The sequence below is a fragment of the Colletotrichum higginsianum genome, chromosome 1 (genome assembly GCF_001672515.1).
Source record: "Colletotrichum higginsianum IMI 349063 chromosome 1, whole genome shotgun sequence".
In the NCBI taxonomy this organism is placed as follows: domain Eukaryota; kingdom Fungi; phylum Ascomycota; class Sordariomycetes; order Glomerellales; family Glomerellaceae; genus Colletotrichum; species Colletotrichum higginsianum.
In genome coordinates, this window is record NC_030954.1 from 5,269,567 (window position 1) to 5,289,565 (window position 19,999).

Genomic DNA, 19,999 nt, shown 5'->3' on the forward strand with positions numbered 1-19,999 from the left:
TATTTCCTCCTGGATACAGTCAGCATTGCACCAACTTCCGCCATATCTTCCATTTACCTGAGATAGATGCCCCCTCGCGGAGATGGAAAACTTGTTGTGCCTCATCTGGATGGTTTACTCGTCAATTAGGTCTTTGATCATCTCATTTGCAGTCTGCGCTTACTTCCACACGGTACATCTTCTGCCCAAACCTTTGGTCCAAGACCTTTGACAGCTTTGCCGGATCAATGGACTGGCTTGCTAGCACTTGGGTCGGACCGGACCCGCTGTGGGAGCTTTTCCTTTGAGGACAGGCGCTGTGCGCCAAGCCGATGAGCGTCAGTAAAAGGCCATGATGATGAGGCTGGATGACAGATGCTCTAGGCAGACTCACTTCATAGTATTATCTGAAACGCAAGTAAAGTTCGACTGGTGAGCTTGATGAAGTAGGAAGTCGCGTCAGTAGCTTGGAGACACTTTTTCCACTCTCGCGAGGGTGCGAGCCTGCAGTTATTGAGCCTGGTCCCAACACCCCCTTTGCCCCCAGCAGGCATACCGGCGGCGGCGAGGTGGCTAGCCAGCTGGTTTGGGGGCAAATCCCCCCAGTGTCACTCTGATCGGCGGCGGCTGGATGCGTGTCGATTCAATAGGTCCCTCAGCTGGGGGTCGCACATACTCGGATTCCCGAAAGAGTCCGCGTTCCAGTCAGCCCCAGCCGTTCAAGTTCCCTGACCAACGCCTGCGTTCTAGGTCGCCTATGGCCCCCAATAAATGCAATGGGAGCTGCATATGGAGCTGAACAGGGAGGCACAGCCACGGTGTCTATGCAGGTGACAGCCTGCATGAGAAAATTACTGGCGAACCGCATCCCTTTCCTGTGTCCTTACAGTATAACAGGCGGTGGTTTAAGGAATGATCAGCGTAAGCGGGTGGAAGTGGCTTTCAGGCGTTTTCTCGCTGCTCGTCATTCCGCATCAAACGGATTCCACCCAGTTCCGCCCCCAAAGTCTTAGCTCAGGGCCGCCGTGCAACAATCAGAGCCTCACCATATGTGACAATAATTGATTGACGCCAGGAAAGTCTTGCTCGAATTTCATAAACGACTTGTGCTCCCGCAGTGTGTCTTCCAACTTCTAGGCTTCTGGGCCAGTCCAACCAACAAACCGTCACATCTCGGCTCAACATAGTCACACGCATGTGCAATGGCAGTAGACCAGTCGGTAAGATCCACTGATTACACGTTTGACCAAATATGAGAAACCTCATTTTGCTAACAAAGCCAGGAATATGTTCCATTCGGTGTAGCAGGGGTATGTTGCCACCTTACGTCAACTCTCGATCTCGCGCGGGTGATAGTCGAACGGGCCGGACCGTGCTTCATGTTCGAATCCAAGCTAACAACCATGTCAGGAGTTTAATCATGACTCAAGTGCACATGGCGGTGTCAATGTCAATGGGAACAACCCGGAGAATCCCGCATTGCGTTTGACTGCCGACGACGGCACAGAAACGGAGCTGGGCAATGTCGAAAATGTCGAACCTGTTGCTGGCGGGCTCGTGAGAGCTATGACGGGACTAGAGAATGACCTCTCCTCAGTGAGATCACTGATCAAGTCAAAGACTCCTTCTGATGTTCAAACGATCGTCATCGACCATGGTGACACAGCACAGTTACAGCAACAAGACCAAGAGGGTCAGGTTTCTGCTCCCGAGTCGCCTGGAAACGATCTTGCAGGTATCGGCGGGACACTTGGAGAGGAAAGGATGGAAGCCGACGACAAGCTTGAGCTGTCGGATGCCGAAGGCGAGGATGCAGACGACCTCTGGAGCTTGCTCGACGACAACCTCATCACCCCACCGCCACACGATGGCAAGAAGTTTCTTCCCTTGAACGAGCTTCGAAGGATCATTGCGAAGCCCAAGGTCCGGCGGGCGTTGAGAAGCATTTTCCCGGACGAGAAGGCTGCTGAGTACGCCAACGCCGTGTGCAACAGGACCATCTACAACGACAACCAACGGACGACGCGGCAGAGGATGTTCGCCATTCTTGTGCTCACGGAAAACATTGGCGCTTTACCCAGCCTCATTGACGAAGACCTCCACGACGCACACCTCCCTTTCCAGGAAGTTCGAGACGAAGGCGGGAAGAAATGGTACTTGTGTTGCAAAGGGAAAGACGGCACTCGCATTCGATTCGAGGGAAGTCGCAAGTGGACAAACCCGAAGATCAAATCCTTTGTTGACAAGCAGTGGCACTTTCTCTCTCCTTTCTTCGACATGTTGGCAAACAAGCCGTTGGCATATCTTCTCGAGCCCATGGTCATTCTTCCCTTTCTTGATGGGGACGAGGGACACCACAACACGGTCTATGGCGGTTACAGCACGGTTTGGAGAGTCAAGATCCACCATGCGCATCATAACTATACACACGTAGGTCTCGAACAGCGATGCAACCATGTAGACGAGGGTGCTGACATGGGTTTTATCGTAGCGTGCGGAACCTTACTTTGCGATCAAGAAGCTGCTTTCCGTCGACAAGCGTGCCTTCAACCAGGAGCTTCAGGCGCTGAAGACGTTCAACCGTCAAGGCCACAAACACCTGACCAAGTTGCTGGCGACGTACGAGTATCACGGTTACCGGTTTTTCCTCTTTCCATGGGCGGACGGCAACCTCCGAGAGTTCTGGCAGAGATTTGATCGTCCGAAACCAAGTCTTCAACTAGTCAAGTGGGTAGCAGAGCAGTTCGCTGGCCTAGCGTCTGGCCTCGAGCTCATTCAGCATCCGCCGCGGGACAGTATGAAGGTGGAAGACCCCAAAGATTATGGTCGACATGGAGACTTGAAGCCAGAGAATGTGCTATGGTTCAGGGACAGCGATCAACCTCACAACGTCCCGGGCGACGGTAATCTCAAGATTACGGATTTCGGCCTGACCCGATTCCACCGAGACATTACCAAGTCCAAGGACAATGCTCGAGGGCTTGGCGTTTCACTGACATACAAGGCCCCCGAGGTCGATGTGGTTGACCGTGTTTCTCAGGCTTACGACCTCTGGACTATGGGCTTACTCCTTCTAGAGTTCGTGACTTGGTATCTCAAAGGATGGGAAGGCGTTGATGAATTCTCCAAAAATCGATCAAAAGACGACGTTGGGAACGAGTTCAGTATGGACACATTTTACAACCTTGGAACGCAAAACGGGAGGACAGTCGCTATCCTGAAGCCATCCGTCAAGAAGGTATGTGACTTCATCTCCTACTGCTTTTTCGGGTGCTCATGCAAGGCACAGTGGGCTCAGCATTTACACCAAGACCCTCACTGCTCTCTCTTTCTCCATGTTCTCATCACCTACATCACGCACCACCTGATCCGGGTGAACTACAACGAGAGAGACACGAGCAAGGAAGTCGCACAGAAGTTGAAGGATATGGCCGAAAAATGCGCAAGAGATCCGCAATATGCGTGGTATGGATGTCCTAAGCCTCCGAACAAGTCCGACACTGCCCGCACCGACAACACTGTCTCGGATGACGGCTATGGCGGCGCAGACCGCCAAGAAGTTGCGGATTCGTGCCACACTTCCCCAGAGACCTGCTTCCACGATATCTACAAACCAGATCCTATGGAAGACGTCGTTGCGCTGGATGATCTGCGCAATGACACTCCAACACCTACCCGCAGAACCTTTGCCAATGGGTCAGACGTTATGCCTCCTCCCAGAAGCAACACCACCATGCAACAAGCTTTACACGAGCAAACCCCCGAAACAATGGGGTTCCCCTATCAGTATCAGTTTACTTCGGCACTGACGCACAGCCCTCCCCCCAGCCCACACTTTACTAGCCAGGCAAGCACAATCACCGAGAACGGTGATGAAGAGCGCTTGACGTTGAAAAGGGACCGGGACGATATTTTTAATGACTCACTAGGACGGGAGGTAAAGCAGCCGAAGCTGGATGCCAATGGTATGGGCTTATAAGGACCAGATCCTGACTACCTACGCCACACGCAATAGACGAGACTCATGGACAAAAACACGTGTATCATTGTACGCTAGACTAAGGAGTAGGAGTAGTATAGCGTAATGCATTTATTCAATCCCAATCCAGCTCGAATAGCATTCAATCTAAATACCACAAGACTGAGCAAAGTTTATTACTGAGTCTCGTTGAGAACACCGGCACATACATGTCATTGAATCGGCTGACAAGCTAAGGCATGGAGGTTCAGAACCTTTTGGACCTTTTTGGACCAGTTTCCCCATCCTCCTCAAAATTGATTTGATGTCTATGAGGCTTCACTTGTCATGACGACCTTCCACATTTCTTACTCCCGGTAATGCCACTTGACGTTGTCATGAATCTGCCTGATCTCTCCCTGGCTGCGTAAGCATCACTACTTTCTCATATCCGATATCTATGTTAGCTTACTGGTTGAAGTTTCCTGGGAGCCTCAACGAGGTACTGATTGCCCTTCACCTTTTTGGGGGCATTAGCAAATGACTAGACTCACACTTGACTGTTGACGATGGGAGAAAAGAACACTCACACTGAGCCGGTACTGATTGGCGCCAAACTTCTTATCCAACTCCTTTGCGACAGGGTCAGGGTCGTTGTAGCACCAGGGCAAAATGGACGGGACAAGTCTTGAGGGTGGCATGGCAAGATAGCGTAACGAGTTCACCGAAAATTCCAACGAGGGGCTGAAATTCAAAAGGGCAAGTAATCGGCCTCGAGGGAAATGCGAAAACAGATATGCGCCTTATAAGGCTTCTCGGCACGCTTGCACCAGAGAGGAAAGCCTGATGGTTGCGGCTCTTGAATATTGCCAGCAATTGTCCGCACTGGTAATCAGGCTGCCGGCCAGGCGTTCTAGGCAGATAAGCATGCGGCGGTGATCCTACACTTCCCGGTGTCCAGATATCTAAGCGGAGAACGGATGCATCACGAGTGCTGTTTCTCGGGCAGAGAGAACAGGCTGCCCATATCGGCCGTTACTCCAGACCCCTCCTGGGAACCCCGCACTTTACAGTCCAGAGTACCTCCTGCTCAGCCCGTATGTGAGGGTGCGTGATGGTTGTGCCACCGGCTGCATCCATTTGCGCTACTGCATCACGTATGCTGCACGCTGCAACTGATATCGCAACATGAAGCAGGCTGAGCTGCAGGCAATGAACCGCTGCTTCTGCGCCCGAATCCACCCAAATCCAGGCCAATCCGGTTGTCCGCCAATCACTCTCACTGCTCCTATCACGTAGTCTGATCTGATCCAAGGCCGATTGCCATCGGGGCCATGAGCTGTGGCTGTGGCACTCACGACTCCTACCCCGCTCTCGGGGGGGATGTCAGGTTGTTCTGTAAGGCCGGGCGATCGTTGGAACACTTTCTCTCAGTTCATGTTGGTGCTACCAGGAAGCAGCCAAGTGGCCCCGAAGACATCTCATTGAGCAGCATTTAGAGGCCGTACCCTCCCAGGGTCTGGTGCACGTGTGAGCTGGTCTTCTGAATTGGCACAAGGTAACGTTGACCGAGTCTGCTGCAAAAAGTCATCATTCTTGGTGCCATAAATTGTGGAGCTTTTGATCCAAGATGGAGTGGCCGTCCAAGGCATGTAGGTTCAGGACTCGCGACTTTCGCGCCTTCAAGTATGAGGAGCGGTCTTCCAGGGTTATCACCGTCCGTCTGGACGATACATCGGACTTGGAGGTGAAGTTTTCTTATGCCATGAAGTTTTCGACGTGCTGATTTTGGTATTAGGAGGCATTCGTCGATGAAGAACTGACATCGTCATCGGAATGGGAGTCGTGGCTCCGAAGAACCGTGGGTGCTCTTGCGAGGCAAAGCAAGTGGACTGAGCGGGATTAACATGGCACAGGAGGCGGATGCAAAGGACGATGAATCGAACACACTCCACATAGTGTAGGTATTGGGCAGAGGATCAAGTGAATCTACAGAACTGATTCCAAAATAGACTACTTCGCCGAACTACGAAAACAGTTTCCGAGTGCCCATCACAGATTCACCATGTCCCAGTGTCCCAAGCAACATTTAAGCAGATCACCGAGTCATTCCACACGCATCGGGCTCTAGCTCGAATAATCACTCGCAAGGATACAGAGTTTCTCTATTGTCTACAGGTGAACGATAGCTTTGAGCCAGAAAGACTAGGTAAGCTTGAAAGCAAAACCCACGCCTTCGTAAGAGGTCTAAATGCTAAGCTGTCCAGTTTACAACTACCGCACTAGCGCAACATGGCCTAACGACGTTGCGGTCTCTGTAACTCATGATCCGAAGTTCCGATCCACGACAGCAATCTTCTTCGGACTAGACGATAGCCAAGAGCACACGCTGATGGAGAGGATGAAGGATTCACTAGATGATTTCTACCACCCCCTCGCACTAGTCGGTGCGGTGTGCGAACTCGAGCGCGATAGACTGGTCACAGAGCATGCTCGTCCCATGGAGGGCAGATACCTCGAGAAGAATCTAGAGTGGAGTTCCGGTAGCAGCGAGAGCCTGGCATCCGGCTCAGAAACCGAGACAATGGAGGATGTTCTCGGCTTGCGCTTCGACTCGAGCTTTCTCTTGACCGGCTTGACAGCTGCCAGGCGGCAACTTTCGAGAATAGTTGAGCACATTGAGAAATTACGCAACGACGACGAGATGGCTGTATTCATGAGAGGTGCCAGGTGTTGGGCGAGCAAGGAGATCAAGACCGGGAGCGGAGACGCGGACCGGAGTAGGCAGCTCAGGCACACAGCCGAGCGACTTCAACAGCGTCTCAACCAGATCTCCGACGAGTTCGAGATGAAACTTGATAGCGTCCGAACCTCTATGGAGGACATGATGGCCACAACCCAGGTGGTAAGCAGACTATGCGACCTTGCGCGTTTGCTACACAGGCTGACCTTGTGTGCACAGGTCATCAGCCGCATAGCCCGGCATGACAACCAGATAAACATGGCGATTTCTGTGGCCACAAGACGAGACAACTCTCAGATGCGGTCGATTGCCTTCGTGACGATGTTTTATCTCCCTCTCACGAGTATTGCTGTAAGTGAGCCACGAATTCTGGAGGGGGTCAGGGCCAAACGCTGACTTGACAGACAATTTTCTCCATGAATGTGTTCAACTGGGACGCAAAGGACGGGGAGAATCTCATGACGACACACTTTTGGCTTTACTTGGCGGTTGCCGGGGTCTCGACGGTTCTCACTCTTGGGCTGTGGGTTTTTTACACTGGAATGCGAACGAGATTGTTTTCGAAGAAGAAGGATGAGGAAGCAGCTGAGGCTGGGTCACCAACTACGTAGCAGCGGCTGGTATGGATGGCTTTTTCCCTAGCAGAGTTGGGCCTTTCGTCGTTAGGGCTACGCTCCATATTCGGCCTATATTGGGTCATTGTCTTGTGAATCAATATCATTTGCCGTTGTGAGGCACGCAAATTGTTAGTATTGCCAAGGGACGCTCTTTAAATTCTTGCAGGTGGGACAACGAAATCCAACTTTTTAGGTCCATCTTTTTCGTTTCTGTGCGATAACGCCATCGTTTCTTTTGTCTACTGTTTCTTAACTGTTTTACGGAGTGATGTTGCACTGCGGTATCGAAGGAGCTATTACCTGCTCTAGTCGGAATCGATGCCTTTGTCGTCGTCTCCCCTTAAAATCGCATCGGATCAAGACCATCCCCTAAGTCTAAGAATGCAAGTATCAAAAACACATATCAGATCGGTACAGGTATCTGATGCGTCTTGCGCCACGTTGCTCCAAGACGAACAGTGAGATACACCAATCCAGCACATATGAATTGGATACCTGCTGACAGTGTCGAAACCCACCCAACGCCAATCGCCTCGATTAACGGGAGGCATACTGCAGTCGAGATTCCCGCGAGCATGTATCTTATCAAGTAATGGCTGGCTGTTGCACACACGATTAGCGAACGTCCCTATTGGCGAAAAGATTCGGAGCTTGCCAGAAGCCTCCCCATTTTGGTGTTGCATAACGTCCAAGATGTAAGCATTCAAGCTTGGGAATGCTGCCAACTGCGCAACACCCTGGAGAAACATGCAGATGATGGGTAGCGGTATACCGCCAAATCTCTTGTCCAATGTCCAGCCGTACAAGACCATCGAGGTCGGCAGCATGAGGCCCAAGAAGACCAGACTACTCCTGAGTCTGTCCTCTGGTAAGCGAATACCACGCTTTCGGATCCACGAGGCCACGGTGTAGTCGGCCCACCGTCCGCCAATCTGGCTGCCTACCACATAGCCGACACCTGGAGCGATATAAAGCAAGCCAGACTGCAACGGGGTTGTGAGGTGGAATCTTGGGTTGAGCACATATCGAATCGGAGTTAGGAGGGAGTACATGTTCCAAACCAGTGAAGAAGATGCAAGACACTGTGTGAAAGTTAGCACAAATCACCTTATGTGTGCGTTAAGCAAGGAAGACCTACAACCAAGAAGAAGTTCTTGTTGCCGTAGAGCTTCAAAATTCTTGAGGGGTTTCCCCATTTCCAGAGCTTGCTGCACTTTTCCACCACTCCAAGACCTGCAAGCTCGGATTCGCGAGTCTTGTGTAGTGTCTCTGGCAGGCAGAAAAAGACGAATATCAACGCGACGCCGGCAAGACTGGCCTGGATCCAGAAGATGACCCTCCACGATGTGAAAGTCACGACTATACCACCAAGAAGTGGCCCAAATGCAGGGCCAATGGTCGTGCCGCTGAGAAACCAGCCGAGAGACGTTGCTCTCTCAGTCTACATTTCTCTCTCAGTCAGGAACTTGATGTCATAGGCTGGCGGGAGAAGAACGCTTACAGGGTGGTAGATGTCCGAAATGCAGCTAGATCCAAGGATCAAGAATGAGGTGCCTTGGAAAGCCGTGAATGCTCGAAAGACGAAAAACAACTCCAGCTGGGGCGACAAAGCTGTCCCGATAGTGAATGCCAGGAAAAGTGCGAGGCTATGAAGATAGGCCTACTGCTAATTAGAGTTTGGGCTCGCGAGCGACAGATGGAGTTCACCTACTGATCGGCGTCCAAATATATCGGCCCACGGTCCCCATATGAAAGCCGAAAGTCCCATGAATGCGAGGTAGACGGCATTGCTGATACTGATGGCCGTCGCTGTCGTGTGATAGGTTGCGACGATTTCGGGCACGGCGGCAAGCACACTCGTTGTTGACACTTGCGCCAGAAAGCCGCAGAAAGCAGCGATGGCTGTAATTACGCGCTTTTGCAAAGGTTTGAACCGGGAGTAGACCGAGAGTTGGACTCGGCCTTGGCCTTCGACCTCCAGCATCCTCTCTGCGGTGACTGTCGACATCTTTGGCGCTGGCTGCAGCTGCTCGAGGAATGGTAGCGCAGAATGGAAAGCTTCCAACTGCCTCTTTGGTTCTTTTGTAGAGCGACGTTGGTAATGATGGCCGATACCGGCCCAGAGAGTCGACGTGACTCAAATAGAGTTCAACCCTGGGCCGTCCAGGAATCGGTCAAATTGCAGTTTGCCGGCCGGAACCCGCAACGGCCGCTCATGTTTAGTTCATAATGGGTAAATAAGGTTGTCTGCCATCTTACTAGATCAATCAATTGTCCCGTCAGGACTACAGCTAACCCGGTCTATTGTTATTCAGTAAGATGGCTTATCAACTCTTACGAGTCAGGCCTTACTGACCATTACAGGAGACACACAAGCCGATTGAATTAATTATTGATGTCACTAAAGCTCTTGCGGAGTCATCGACTCCACGTGTCGGGCCGCTCTCACAACCCAGTTCCTCGTTTCGGGGTTCATCACTGCCGTCCACTTTCTGCCCTTTACATCCCAACGTGTCATCCCCTTTTCCCATATCCCACCGGTAAACCCGTCCTCCTGACGGATGTCAGAGGCGACCTCAAGAAGCTCGCTCTTTTCGAGAATGGCGGCCATTGACAGTAGCCCCTGCGGCTCCTCGGTCAGGATCGATGGCGTGTCCTGGAGACGGAAGAAGACGAAGCCGACGGAGCATAGGGTCACGGCCAAGAACGCGATGATGACGTACGCGACCCAAGGAACGACAAATAGGCGCGTTGTAGGCACAAAGGCCGTCCCACTAGCGGTCTCGAGGTTTGTGAGTCCATCGAACCCGTGAATGGCGACTGCGTTCATGTAAATGCCCGTAAAGACTTTCGGGATTGCCTCCATCAGTGCCTCTGGTCCCAACGGATTCGATGCCCGTGCTCTCTGCGCGTAGTACATTATCAAGTTGCCCATGTCTGTCGTGGACCACTTTGCCTGAGGGTTGAAATTCACGGGCCCAAGGATTCCTTGTTCGAAGACTCTCCACAACTTGGGACGGCTGGTGTCTGGCTCGCCGGTTTCGACGAATGAGTCAACGGTTGGGGTGCTCGCTGGCGACGAAACTTTCAAGGTCCCTGCGACTTGGCGGTATCCGGTGGCACAGGAGATGACGCTGATGTTGTCGATGTTGTTGCTCGCCGAATCGGAATATTTGGCGGCCGTGAACACCAGACGACTGTAATATGCATTGGCTGAGCAATCAAACTCCACCGTTGTCTTGAAGTATGTCTCTTGCGTGTTGACGACGGCAAAGCTCTGCTTGAAGTCGCAACCTCTGTCGCTCCCAGAAACCTGAACCGAGTCTCCGTTGGACGTGACTGTGTAATCCTTGACCAGCTCGCAGCTGAGATAACCAGAGTATGCCGTCGTGTTCGCCGCCATTGCGGACTTGGAAGCCAAATGAGAGTTGGCAGCAAACGGGCGGTAGGCACGTTCACCGTCTGTCCAGGGTATGTTGTTGCCCCCGTAAAGCAGCGTTGCTGAGACTGTGTCCAGAACAGGTCGCCAGTCCAGAGTGGCATTGATGTTGTCGATGTTATAAGCTTTGGTATAAGCAATCGAAACTGGCTGGGACACTGTCACGGCTTGTGCTACAAACAAGCGTGCAGCGAGGGGTGCGATGAGGTAGGACAGAAACACGGAGAGCAGAGTCATTGTGCCCACTGTGAAGTGGTGCTTTCGAAAGGCTCCCCACCAGCGCCAGACGGTGGCAACAACGCGATAGTCCAGGAGAATCGACACCTCGGCGTCAGCGCCGCCGGCCTTGCGCAGCTCGACGTATGGCTGTCGTTCTGCAAGCGAGCTCGCAATCCACGTCCAGTACGCGCCGAAAAGGGAGAATGCAAGACTGGGGAGAGATGTCCAGAGTAAACCGAGGCTCCAGGGGATGTTGAATGTGACAGAGTTTTGGTCAGCCGACGTGGTGTTATCTGTCGCGAGTGTAACGAAGCCACCCTTATGAGACGATTCAATCGTTAGAACAATTATGGTGATGGCCAGGGCGATGTCGAGAAGGGCGAAAGTCAGGAGGTATGGCCGTCGTAGACAGCGATTTAGCCAGCCGTAGGGGCGTGAGGGAGACTCTGGACGTTTTTCCGACATGATTGAGTGGCATCAAGTTGCAATATCGTCGCCAGTAGGGCGAGAACCATGGCAAGGTAAAAGAATCCCCAGATCATCAACCTTGTGGGTGATATATCATTCACACGGCGCAACACACAAAGCCCAATGGAACTTACCGAGATGTGTCCAGCTAGGCGCCGCCACTTTCATCCCACAAGGCGGACTCGGACGCCATGCGGACAAGATCACTAACCTAATTTTCCAGCTGAAATTCTAACTCAAGCCACATTGAATGTAGATTGGACCCTCTGGTTCATCTAGTTCCCTTCTGGCGTAGGTTATCGGTGTTGGCTCGACAGCCGCATCATGCCACGAAGGCCTCAAACGTCCTCGACACGGGGCTGAGAGAACTGCGCCATGCTCTAATGACCTAGACCAACAATCTGGCTACACAGCTGGCTTGGAGTTCCAAGTTAGGTCGGGGGGGCCATTGACTAATATTTAAGATCAAGGCGCGTCAACTTGAAAAAAACCAAAGATTCAGCCCAGTGACAGTGAGCGAAAATGCATTCTTTCACGCTTTTTGTCGTTATCCTCCCCGCTATCCTGAGCGTGTGCCACGGAGCAGCGTTCAGCCCGCCGGAATGCGTCGGTGATATCAAGGAGTTCCCGAACTGCGAAAAGGCCGATGCCATCGCTAGAAAATGCAGCAATCTCCCAAAGCAGGAGACCATCAAGTGTTTCTGCACCCAAGATCTACTGAACGCCTACGTTGGGTGAGTGCCGCATCAGCACGACTTTTCCGATGCCCTTGACTGATTATCATAGATGCAAAGGCGAATTCAGGCAATGCGCCCTGGGCAACTCCTTTGACAGCGCCTCCGATGACCAGATCGCACTATGGCAAGATACGTGCGGCCCCTATCTGCCGAAAGACATCACGACGCCCGTCGCCCCCACCGCGACGAGGACGCTGGACGATGACGCGTGCAAGAGCGCCGTCGAGAGCTGCGCCCAGCTGAGCCAGTCCATCACCTCGTGCTCTTCCGCGTACACCAAGCCGGCGGAGCTCACCAGCTGCCGCTGCCAGGAGTCGCTTGTCTCGCTCGCCTCGGCGTGCGACGTCAACGGACGGCAGTCGTGCGTAGGGGTGATGTTGACGACGAGCAACATTTGGGAGTTTCGAAACTGCGAAGCCGCCACCAGCATCTTGCAAAGTTCAAAGGTAGATCATTGTGAGCTTTACCAGTGGGGAGTCAATGACTAACTGTCGAGAAAGAATACTGGTCCCATTACCAAGTCCGCAGAGACGTCGTCTGCCGCAGCAACCACGGCAACTGGTCCTTTGAAGTTTGGGCCGAGTTCCACAATCACCACGACCGCTTCGAGCGGATCGGCATCTTGGCACCGTTGTATGGGTCCAAGGGTGTTTGCTACAGTTCTTCTGGTTTTATTTTCATCGCTCTGATGCATAAGCCCGGTCCTGGCGTGGCAGAAGTTAATGTTTATGTATGCAGGTGATGGCTTAATCAAACATCCACTAATACGTCTCAGAACCTGTTCCAATCAGGCTCCTTGGCTGTTTACCATGTAACATCTTATCCACACAACCGATCACATCTCAGCTGAAAAAGGCTGGGTTCCTTTTTATGAGAGTACCGCTTGAGGCGGGTGATCCGCCCATGCCATCCGCGGCTGAAACAGAAGCGCTCCAGTTAATGCCAAGCTGCTCATGAATCATGATCCTGGTGTAATCGGCCTCCCAAGCCGGCGCTTATCCCCGTGCAATATGCACTTGACACAAACGGGAAGCCGCGGACATGAGCGGCCAGCAGGCAACTAACCTCGTCCGGCCCCCATCTGCCATCCATCCGTTGTTGACTTTCTTATGGCCATTGCACTGTGACCATCACGCTCTGAACAGTTGGGACTGGGATCGTTCAAGGTTTTGTGCCCAGTCGGTGCCGGACTTTGCTGAACCAACTAAGTCTTCAAGAGGTATCAGTCACCGGAGCATATCGTAAGCAGGCCAGGCTGTTGCAAGTAAGACTAGAAAAGACGTGACCATCCCGCACGTGGTGTGGTGATGATCGAACGTTGCCCCAGAACGGTGGGTAAGCCGCTCCACAATATAGGCAGCCCGTGTGGGTTTAGTCAAAGTTATCCCAGCTTTCGACCATGAGGCCCATCTTGACATCAGGTAACTGGTCGCTGTCGGAACCCATCACGGAAATGTCTGCCAGGGCAGTCCCTCCAGAGATCTGACCCTACAGGTGCACGTGCCCGTCGTCCATATCACGAGATTGTGCGCTAAGCTTCGGGACTCGGCCGAAGCCTGCTTAGGTTGGTATCTGTGTGCAGGGTATACATACATTTGACATGGCGCTAGAATTAAGGCGGTTGGGTGCCGCCTATACAATGTACTAGAGTACGTTGCCAAGATGGTGGCCCCCCTCTCAAGGTCATACAGGTACACAATATAGAGAAAAACAGTTGCCTAATATGTATAATGCATGGGCATCTCCCTGTCTTCATCCGTCCCAAAGTTGGATCCCCAAATGCCAGACGCCCCGCTCCCAAGACCCCGTGCCATCCGTCCTTCATAATAGGCTAAATCGGCATGGTAAACGAATCATGGTGTGAGCGTTTAGCACTTGTGACGCTGTGCCCAGCGGATGAGATCGATGCAGGCGGCGCCGGTGTACTCGTTGCCGGGCTGGCCATCGGGGCACGAGCAAACGGTGTCGTAGATGGGGGCGACGGGGGCGTTGCCGTTCTGGAAGTCGTTGGCGGTATCTCTGCAGGCGTTGGCGCAGCGGCCCTTCTTGTATTGGCACGAGATGGCGGCACCGGCGCAGAAACGCTTGCCGTTGGGACCCGAAATCTGAGCCGAGGCGCCCAGGACGAGGAGTGAGATGGAGAGGAGGGTGCTGAACTGCATCTTTGCCGTTGTGTCTAGAGGTATTGCGGCCGGTGAACGGGACAGGAATACGCCAAGGAGGACGTTTTGTTGTAATAGAATGAAGCGAGTGTGCAAGACTGGTGTGTGATGAGTGGCTTTAGGAGCTGCTATTCAAGCTCGAAAGGAAGCCTTCTTATAGATTATCATCAGACTCAACTGATATAAACGATATTGCATCACAAGAGTGAAGTGTGATGCCTCACGAGTCGTGCAAGACTCAATCGTCAATGTCCCGCAGGGGCAGCAGCATCAGCTTGTGGATCTATAGAGAATCGTTCGGCAACTCGGCGCCTGCATCGTAAAACCGACGACAACATCCTCAGCCAGAAGTGGTCCCGGATAGTACTCCTCAGTGGTTCATATGGGTCTATAGCGGGGGCCACAGGTGAGAGTGAAACGTTGCCATGTAATCTAGGATTGGATCAATCCTTCCGCAACGGCCAATCGCGCAGCTGAATGAGGCACATCGTGCTCAGGGTCGGGGCCTAGCCGTGTTCTTAACTCGGCATAGTAGGTGCGGGATACTTCCCGTCGAAGTTATCATGACACGAGCGCATGTTTGGCTGGACCAATATTTGGCTGCGGAGGCTTCCCAAACAGGAATGTCGATTAGACGGCTGCGCTGGTGGACAAGGAATATCGAGGCACTGTCAAAGCAATAGATTTCCTCGGAGAACACTATTACACAAACGAAACAACACGTGACCAAGAAGGCCTGTTAGGCTAGTTGACATTAAGGTCTAAAGTCTGGCTTCCCAACAGTTCACAATAGATTTAGGGGTGTTAATCTTAGAACTAGCAGTAACATAGCAGCTAGAACTCTACCTTCCATTTTTTTGAGGAACTCTACCCCCTGCGTTTACGGACCCTGTTAGCCCTTTCAAATGAACTTGACTCAAGTCCATCGTCATTGCTTCGATCGGAAATCCCGCAGTCAGGGGTAGACCGTATCTGGCGACGAATCCGACACCCTGAGCGACCTCGTGTCGCCGCATGATGGAGGACATCCGAGCGTTGCGGGACCTAATGGGGGCCCTTCGATAGAGACAACCCAGATGCAACAGCTTCACATAAAGGGGATAAAATCCTCTCGCGCTGAAGTTTTGCATGTTGGCTTGGCTTGTGACTAAAGTTATTGGGACTGAAATCCCAGCGCTGCGATATACCTACTGCTACGGATGGTCAGCCATACAGGCATCAGACCTAGCTACCTACAGCACCCTCTTTACATCAATACTCGCTAGAGTTGCTTGGGATAAGCGAACCATTCAAGTCGCCGTGGTCAGATTTGACGAGACGAACCCTTTTTGGAGATGAACGTCATGGATGGGTTATAAATGTACCAGCCTCTTCATCCCAATTCTATCCCACTGTGATTTCCTCCCATCTCGATATCATGACTAGAGAGAGTACATCTATACCTAAGAAACCCGCCTAGGCCAGGCGTGGACTCCCGTTCCTTGCAGCGCTTTGCCAGGCCGCAACGTCCCATCGATGCAAATGCAGATGGTTCTAGGCATTTCCTAGGCAATGTATCTGAATGGCTTTACCTCCGCCCTAAGCCAAAATGAGGCTATTCCCTCCGCACGTGATATGATCGGTAGATTGTCGCTATAATCAATGGATGTGTTTCTTTGCCGCACGGCGCAGCGCTTGAATTATTATCGCCATTCGCTGATCTACGATGTTCTGCTTTCTAGCCAATGAGACCTTTGGGAGACACTCTCATCTCACCTCACATCATCTCATCTCACCTCTTATCATCTCATCTCACCTCGGCCACCCAAACAAACAAGTAGCCCGAATCATCCAACCATCCGTTCCATTCCACAGTCCCTTTCATCAGCACTCCGTGCCTTTCCCCCCTGCTAGCAAGCACTTCACTTTGCACGGCCCAAGACCTAAGCATGACCATCACTACCACGGCCATATTCCACCCATTCCAAAGCCTCTCCCCCGAGCTCCACGCTCGCGTCTAGGTGCTGACCGTCGAGCCCCGTATCGTCGAGGTGCGCGTCGTATTCCATCGCCCAGACCCCCTCAAGGCCAAGCTATGCGACCCAGGCACGCCAACAGATAAGTGGATGGACAAGCGGCCGCCGCCGATGCGCCACCTGCGCTTGCCTACCCCCGCCCTGGTCCAGCTGCGAGCTGGCCGTGAGGCCTGCGACCACCGGAGCAGGCACCCTGATATTTGGTATTGCTCTGGATTTCACTGTGGGCCTGTGAACGTCTAGAAATTTTTTATACCTATAATACATGGGCGACATGATGATGAACAGCATTGACCTGGGTGCGATGACGATCAGGGAGTACGAGGGGCTTAGCGAGCTGGGAGAAGAGGGTTGAAGGCGTATTCTGACGGCGATGCCACTGCTATGGTAATGATGACTGGTTCATATCACAACTCAAAAGGTGCAAACAGTTGGAAATAGAGGTAACATGCTATTGATAGTCCTGCACCTCCCTTGGCTCAGAAGTCCTATGTTGTGACCAGTCAAAGAAGGCTACCAAACTTGCAATAAGTTGCCATAGAAATCAAATTTACTACGAAGCAGAGAAGCATTGCTATTTTCTTCCCCAAAACAATCTACAGGAAAGTCTTGCTGCAAAAGACGGAAGGATTGCCAAGCTCTCAACATCTCAACTGGCTTTCTGAGCGGGCACTTTGATAGTCTCAAACTTCCACGTCTTTCCGCCGTCGGTGGTAGTCATGTCCCCTCCAGTAGCACCGAAATTCAATGCTTTACTACGCCCAAAATCCTTGTCGGCCTTGTTAAGCACCACGGAGACATCTTTCCAACCTGAATATGATAACTCAGTCAGCTGTGCCTCTCTTTCGTTCTGAGATGATCTTACTGTGTGCCGGGAGTTCGGCGCAGGCATTGCCGTCTGCGCACAAGATTGAGAGGTAGAAGGCGTTTCCGACTTGCCCCTTGCCTGTTTTGAGGCTAGTTAGTCCCGACCTTAGGGGGAGTATCATTCGTGTCCTGGAGACATACTGTTAGTGTCGGAAGAACTGATTTTCCCGTCAACATAGACGTTTTGCGTCCAAATCTGGGTTTTTGAGTTGAGCTTGTCTGCGGGGTTTGTTAGCAGGGCAGCTGAGATGTCACGGGATAGCCCGGTGTCCTACATTCTGTTTTCACTGCAGCTCCAGGGGAGCAAGACTTGGGGGTCCCGAAAGTTGGTGCTGAGCCTGCCCGTCATTGAATTAATCTAGCCGGTCTGTGAAATAAGGGAGCCAACGGCGTCAGGGTGGCGGTACATACCGGTCATAGTGTAGGCAAAGGTGCACCACTTTTTCCCTCCATCGTTGCAATAGGATCTACAAACTGGTATGAGTCATCTTTCTTGGTGCAACTGTAAAGTTTCATCAGCGCCATACCCGGTAGCAGAGTTCGAGGCGACCCCTTGGATAAAGGTCTCCTTGTCGTTCATCATGATACCACTCCGTATGGCGAGATCTCCCTTCACGGAGTCAGGGAGTTTAGGCAGAACAAGCGTGGCGCGGGCCTCCTCAATGTACGCATCGCCGGTGGTAGGGAGGGTGAGAATGTCGGAAATGGCCCTGCCTTGGCTGACTAGTATCGCCAAGATGCTGCAGATTGCTGTGTGAACTGTCTTCATGATGATAGCTGTAAGACTGAGAAGAAGCGAGCGTCAACCGTGGGCAAGAGCGTCAGTTCTGGGGGTGGACATGTCTGAGGAGGAGAAACCTATTTATCCTCGTGTAGTCAGGTAAAATCAGAGCCGGAATAGCAAGGATCCGTCGGCATCAAATACTTTTGGATGGGCGCACGATGAGGGTGGACAGGACAATCGGCTTGCGAGAACCTAATACATGGAAGTGTGCCTTCGTTACCGGCTCCTGCGTGGATATTTCTTCCAACATGAAAAAAGCCGAAGCCTACCAATCGATTGAATTCTACTTCCTGTCCTCTGAGATCTCCAACTCTCGTGATGAAACGGATCCAACCGCCTTTTCAAGTCGACGACATCAAGACCCAGGTAACCTTGTGTTCCGTATCTCGTATTCTCGACTATTCTCGCTGGATACTGGCATCAACGACAAGGGAAGTAAGTACGATGTACATAGGCTATAATCTTCATGAAAACCTCGTATTAGTAGAAAGGGCTAAAGTTAAGGCCGCGTGGCGCCCCCGAACCTAGATCGCCGAGGCAGCGGAGGGTTCTGGAGCAAAAGGATTTGTCCTCTGATGTTAATATCCCTCCGATATACATCAACGGGCCCGACCTGATGATTTGAGCCACTTGATCCGAAGTATTTACTTTCGTCCACCATTCGGAATATGCCCGCGTTTATCCCCTTTTCCGTTTAGTGCACCTGACTGACTGTCGTTCATTGGTTGTACCGCTTGCAACACGTCGTAGAGAGAAAGGCATAGAAACAGACCTCACTGAGTTTGATAGGCTGTGATCTTCCTCGTGGTTGCGGACGAAAGTTCTACGTTCTTCCGCGGCAGGACGTCTTGATACTCCGGTCCGCCAACGCTGAACTCACAAGGGTCGAGCTGCTCGGGCCAGCTCTGCGGCCTGGAGTCAAAAACGGGCGGATGCCATAGTATGCCTCAGGGGGCGAACAAGATTTGTCACTTGGATCAGTTGACGAAGACGCTTACGACGCTCGACTCGAAGCATTGTATGTAGGCGCCAGATGATTCGCTCTGGAGAGGTTTATGCTCAAGCTCTGGCCTGTCACCAACACAAGTTTGGACGAAATCGATCAGCTGAGTAGGTTTGTGCTAGCCCTGGTTCGACCACGGAAAGTCACGAGAGGGGGGGAAACGAGAACGAAAAGGGTGAAATGCAGGGCGGCAAGAGCTACAGCATCGATAATAGTTTTGGAGATGCATGGAACAACGACCGAGGTGCTTGGGAGGCTGATCGTGAGCTGCAACATGTCGTCTATAGGGTTCGTCGTGGAGTTCGTGCGGTCAATGGCTCTGGCACCAGCCACGGCACCATGCACAGATGTACTGTTGCAGGTCTCAAGATGAGTTTTGACTTGCCATGGCCAACTGCTTAAGGGAGAAACCCAAATACTTGATCTATTCTGGGAAGTGGAAATGCAAACGTCACCGCCAGCGTGGCAAGAACTTTCCCGCGCCGGCTTCAACTCATCCCAAGGTTTTTCATTTTTGCCTTTTTCTCTTATTTTAGTTCCGTCTTCCTTTTTCTTCTTTTCTTTTCTGGCTTTTCTATTGAGCCCATTTGATGCGGCTTGCAAAAGAAAACTTGGCTTCGTCCGTCTTCTTCATCCTCCAAGTTGTGGCGCCAGGTGAGAATACTTGCGAGCTATCTCCTAAAACAACGCAAGGAACATTTCCATTACAGGATCTCTAATGGACAAGGCTTGAACGATTCTGTTCGGCTACCGGATAGGTCAAGTTAGAAAGTGAGTTTTGGAGAGTGTTTCCGATGACATCGTGAACGGAGCGACACATCTGTCTCTCCACGCAGGTGTCAGGCTGTACCGCCCCCAGGGAAAACCGGTTCTGCGCCTTTTTGCGGGATACTCAAAATTCCCATTGCTAAAAAGAAGAAGAAGAAGAGCGCTGTTTGATTCCGTGTTTGGTTATTTGAAAAACTCGAGAATGTTCCTTTTGAACAAAAGAATGGTGATGTGGACTGA

At 52.0% G+C, this 19,999-nt stretch overlaps 10 protein-coding genes across 10 annotated transcripts; 5 read left to right on the forward strand and 5 right to left on the reverse strand.

Moving 5' to 3' along the window:
• Positions 1 to 1,181: 1,181 nt before the first annotated feature.
• Positions 1,182 to 3,958, forward strand: CH63R_01550 (Protein kinase domain-containing protein; the record flags this gene model as incomplete). The annotated part of the gene is made up of 4 exons (XM_018296525.1): positions 1,182 to 1,199; positions 1,263 to 1,289; positions 1,390 to 2,409; positions 2,471 to 3,958. The coding sequence occupies 4 exons, from the start codon at positions 1,182 to 1,184 to the stop codon at positions 3,956 to 3,958; spliced, it is 2,553 nt and encodes an 850-aa protein (XP_018164887.1).
• Positions 3,959 to 4,305: 347 nt separating this feature from the next.
• On the reverse strand, positions 4,306 to 4,638 carry CH63R_01551 (uncharacterized protein; the record flags this gene model as incomplete). Its single annotated transcript, XM_018296526.1, has 3 exons — positions 4,306 to 4,356; positions 4,410 to 4,481; positions 4,528 to 4,638. 3 exons carry the CDS (start codon positions 4,636 to 4,638, stop codon positions 4,306 to 4,308), a joined length of 234 nt encoding a protein of 77 aa, XP_018164888.1.
• A 929-nt stretch (positions 4,639 to 5,567) lies between these two features.
• CH63R_01552 (uncharacterized protein) lies at positions 5,568 to 5,843 on the forward strand (the record flags this gene model as incomplete). Its single annotated transcript, XM_018296527.1, has 2 exons — positions 5,568 to 5,684; positions 5,736 to 5,843. 2 exons carry the CDS (start codon positions 5,568 to 5,570, stop codon positions 5,841 to 5,843), a joined length of 225 nt encoding a protein of 74 aa, XP_018164889.1.
• Position 5,844: 1 nt separating this feature from the next.
• On the forward strand, positions 5,845 to 7,291 carry CH63R_01553 (Protein kinase; the record flags this gene model as incomplete). The annotated part of the gene is made up of 5 exons (XM_018296528.1): positions 5,845 to 5,897; positions 5,950 to 6,146; positions 6,205 to 6,842; positions 6,900 to 7,031; positions 7,085 to 7,291. 5 exons carry the CDS (start codon positions 5,845 to 5,847, stop codon positions 7,289 to 7,291), a joined length of 1,227 nt encoding a protein of 408 aa, XP_018164890.1.
• A 346-nt stretch (positions 7,292 to 7,637) lies between these two features.
• On the reverse strand, positions 7,638 to 9,305 carry CH63R_01554 (Major facilitator superfamily transporter; the record flags this gene model as incomplete). Its single annotated transcript, XM_018296529.1, has 5 exons — positions 7,638 to 7,672; positions 7,911 to 8,379; positions 8,436 to 8,738; positions 8,799 to 8,957; positions 9,009 to 9,305. 5 exons carry the CDS (start codon positions 9,303 to 9,305, stop codon positions 7,638 to 7,640), a joined length of 1,263 nt encoding a protein of 420 aa, XP_018164891.1.
• A 393-nt stretch (positions 9,306 to 9,698) lies between these two features.
• On the reverse strand, positions 9,699 to 11,420 carry CH63R_01555 (uncharacterized protein; the record flags this gene model as incomplete). Its single annotated transcript, XM_018296530.1, has 1 exon — positions 9,699 to 11,420. One exon carries the CDS (start codon positions 11,418 to 11,420, stop codon positions 9,699 to 9,701), a length of 1,722 nt encoding a protein of 573 aa, XP_018164892.1.
• Positions 11,421 to 11,945: 525 nt separating this feature from the next.
• Positions 11,946 to 12,648, forward strand: CH63R_01556 (uncharacterized protein; the record flags this gene model as incomplete). Its single annotated transcript, XM_018296531.1, has 2 exons — positions 11,946 to 12,157; positions 12,210 to 12,648. The coding sequence occupies 2 exons, from the start codon at positions 11,946 to 11,948 to the stop codon at positions 12,646 to 12,648; spliced, it is 651 nt and encodes a 216-aa protein (XP_018164893.1).
• A 1,380-nt stretch (positions 12,649 to 14,028) lies between these two features.
• CH63R_01557 (Glycoside hydrolase family 3 protein) lies at positions 14,029 to 14,322 on the reverse strand (the record flags this gene model as incomplete). Its single annotated transcript, XM_018296532.1, has 1 exon — positions 14,029 to 14,322. One exon carries the CDS (start codon positions 14,320 to 14,322, stop codon positions 14,029 to 14,031), a length of 294 nt encoding a protein of 97 aa, XP_018164894.1.
• A 2,664-nt stretch (positions 14,323 to 16,986) lies between these two features.
• On the reverse strand, positions 16,987 to 17,973 carry CH63R_01558 (uncharacterized protein; the record flags this gene model as incomplete). The annotated part of the gene is made up of 5 exons (XM_018296533.1): positions 16,987 to 17,147; positions 17,203 to 17,283; positions 17,346 to 17,423; positions 17,616 to 17,671; positions 17,732 to 17,973. The coding sequence occupies 5 exons, from the start codon at positions 17,971 to 17,973 to the stop codon at positions 16,987 to 16,989; spliced, it is 618 nt and encodes a 205-aa protein (XP_018164895.1).
• A 263-nt stretch (positions 17,974 to 18,236) lies between these two features.
• On the forward strand, positions 18,237 to 19,393 carry CH63R_01559 (uncharacterized protein; the record flags this gene model as incomplete). Its single annotated transcript, XM_018296534.1, has 3 exons — positions 18,237 to 18,423; positions 18,778 to 18,928; positions 19,114 to 19,393. 3 exons carry the CDS (start codon positions 18,237 to 18,239, stop codon positions 19,391 to 19,393), a joined length of 618 nt encoding a protein of 205 aa, XP_018164896.1.
• Positions 19,394 to 19,999: the final 606 nt, after the last annotated feature.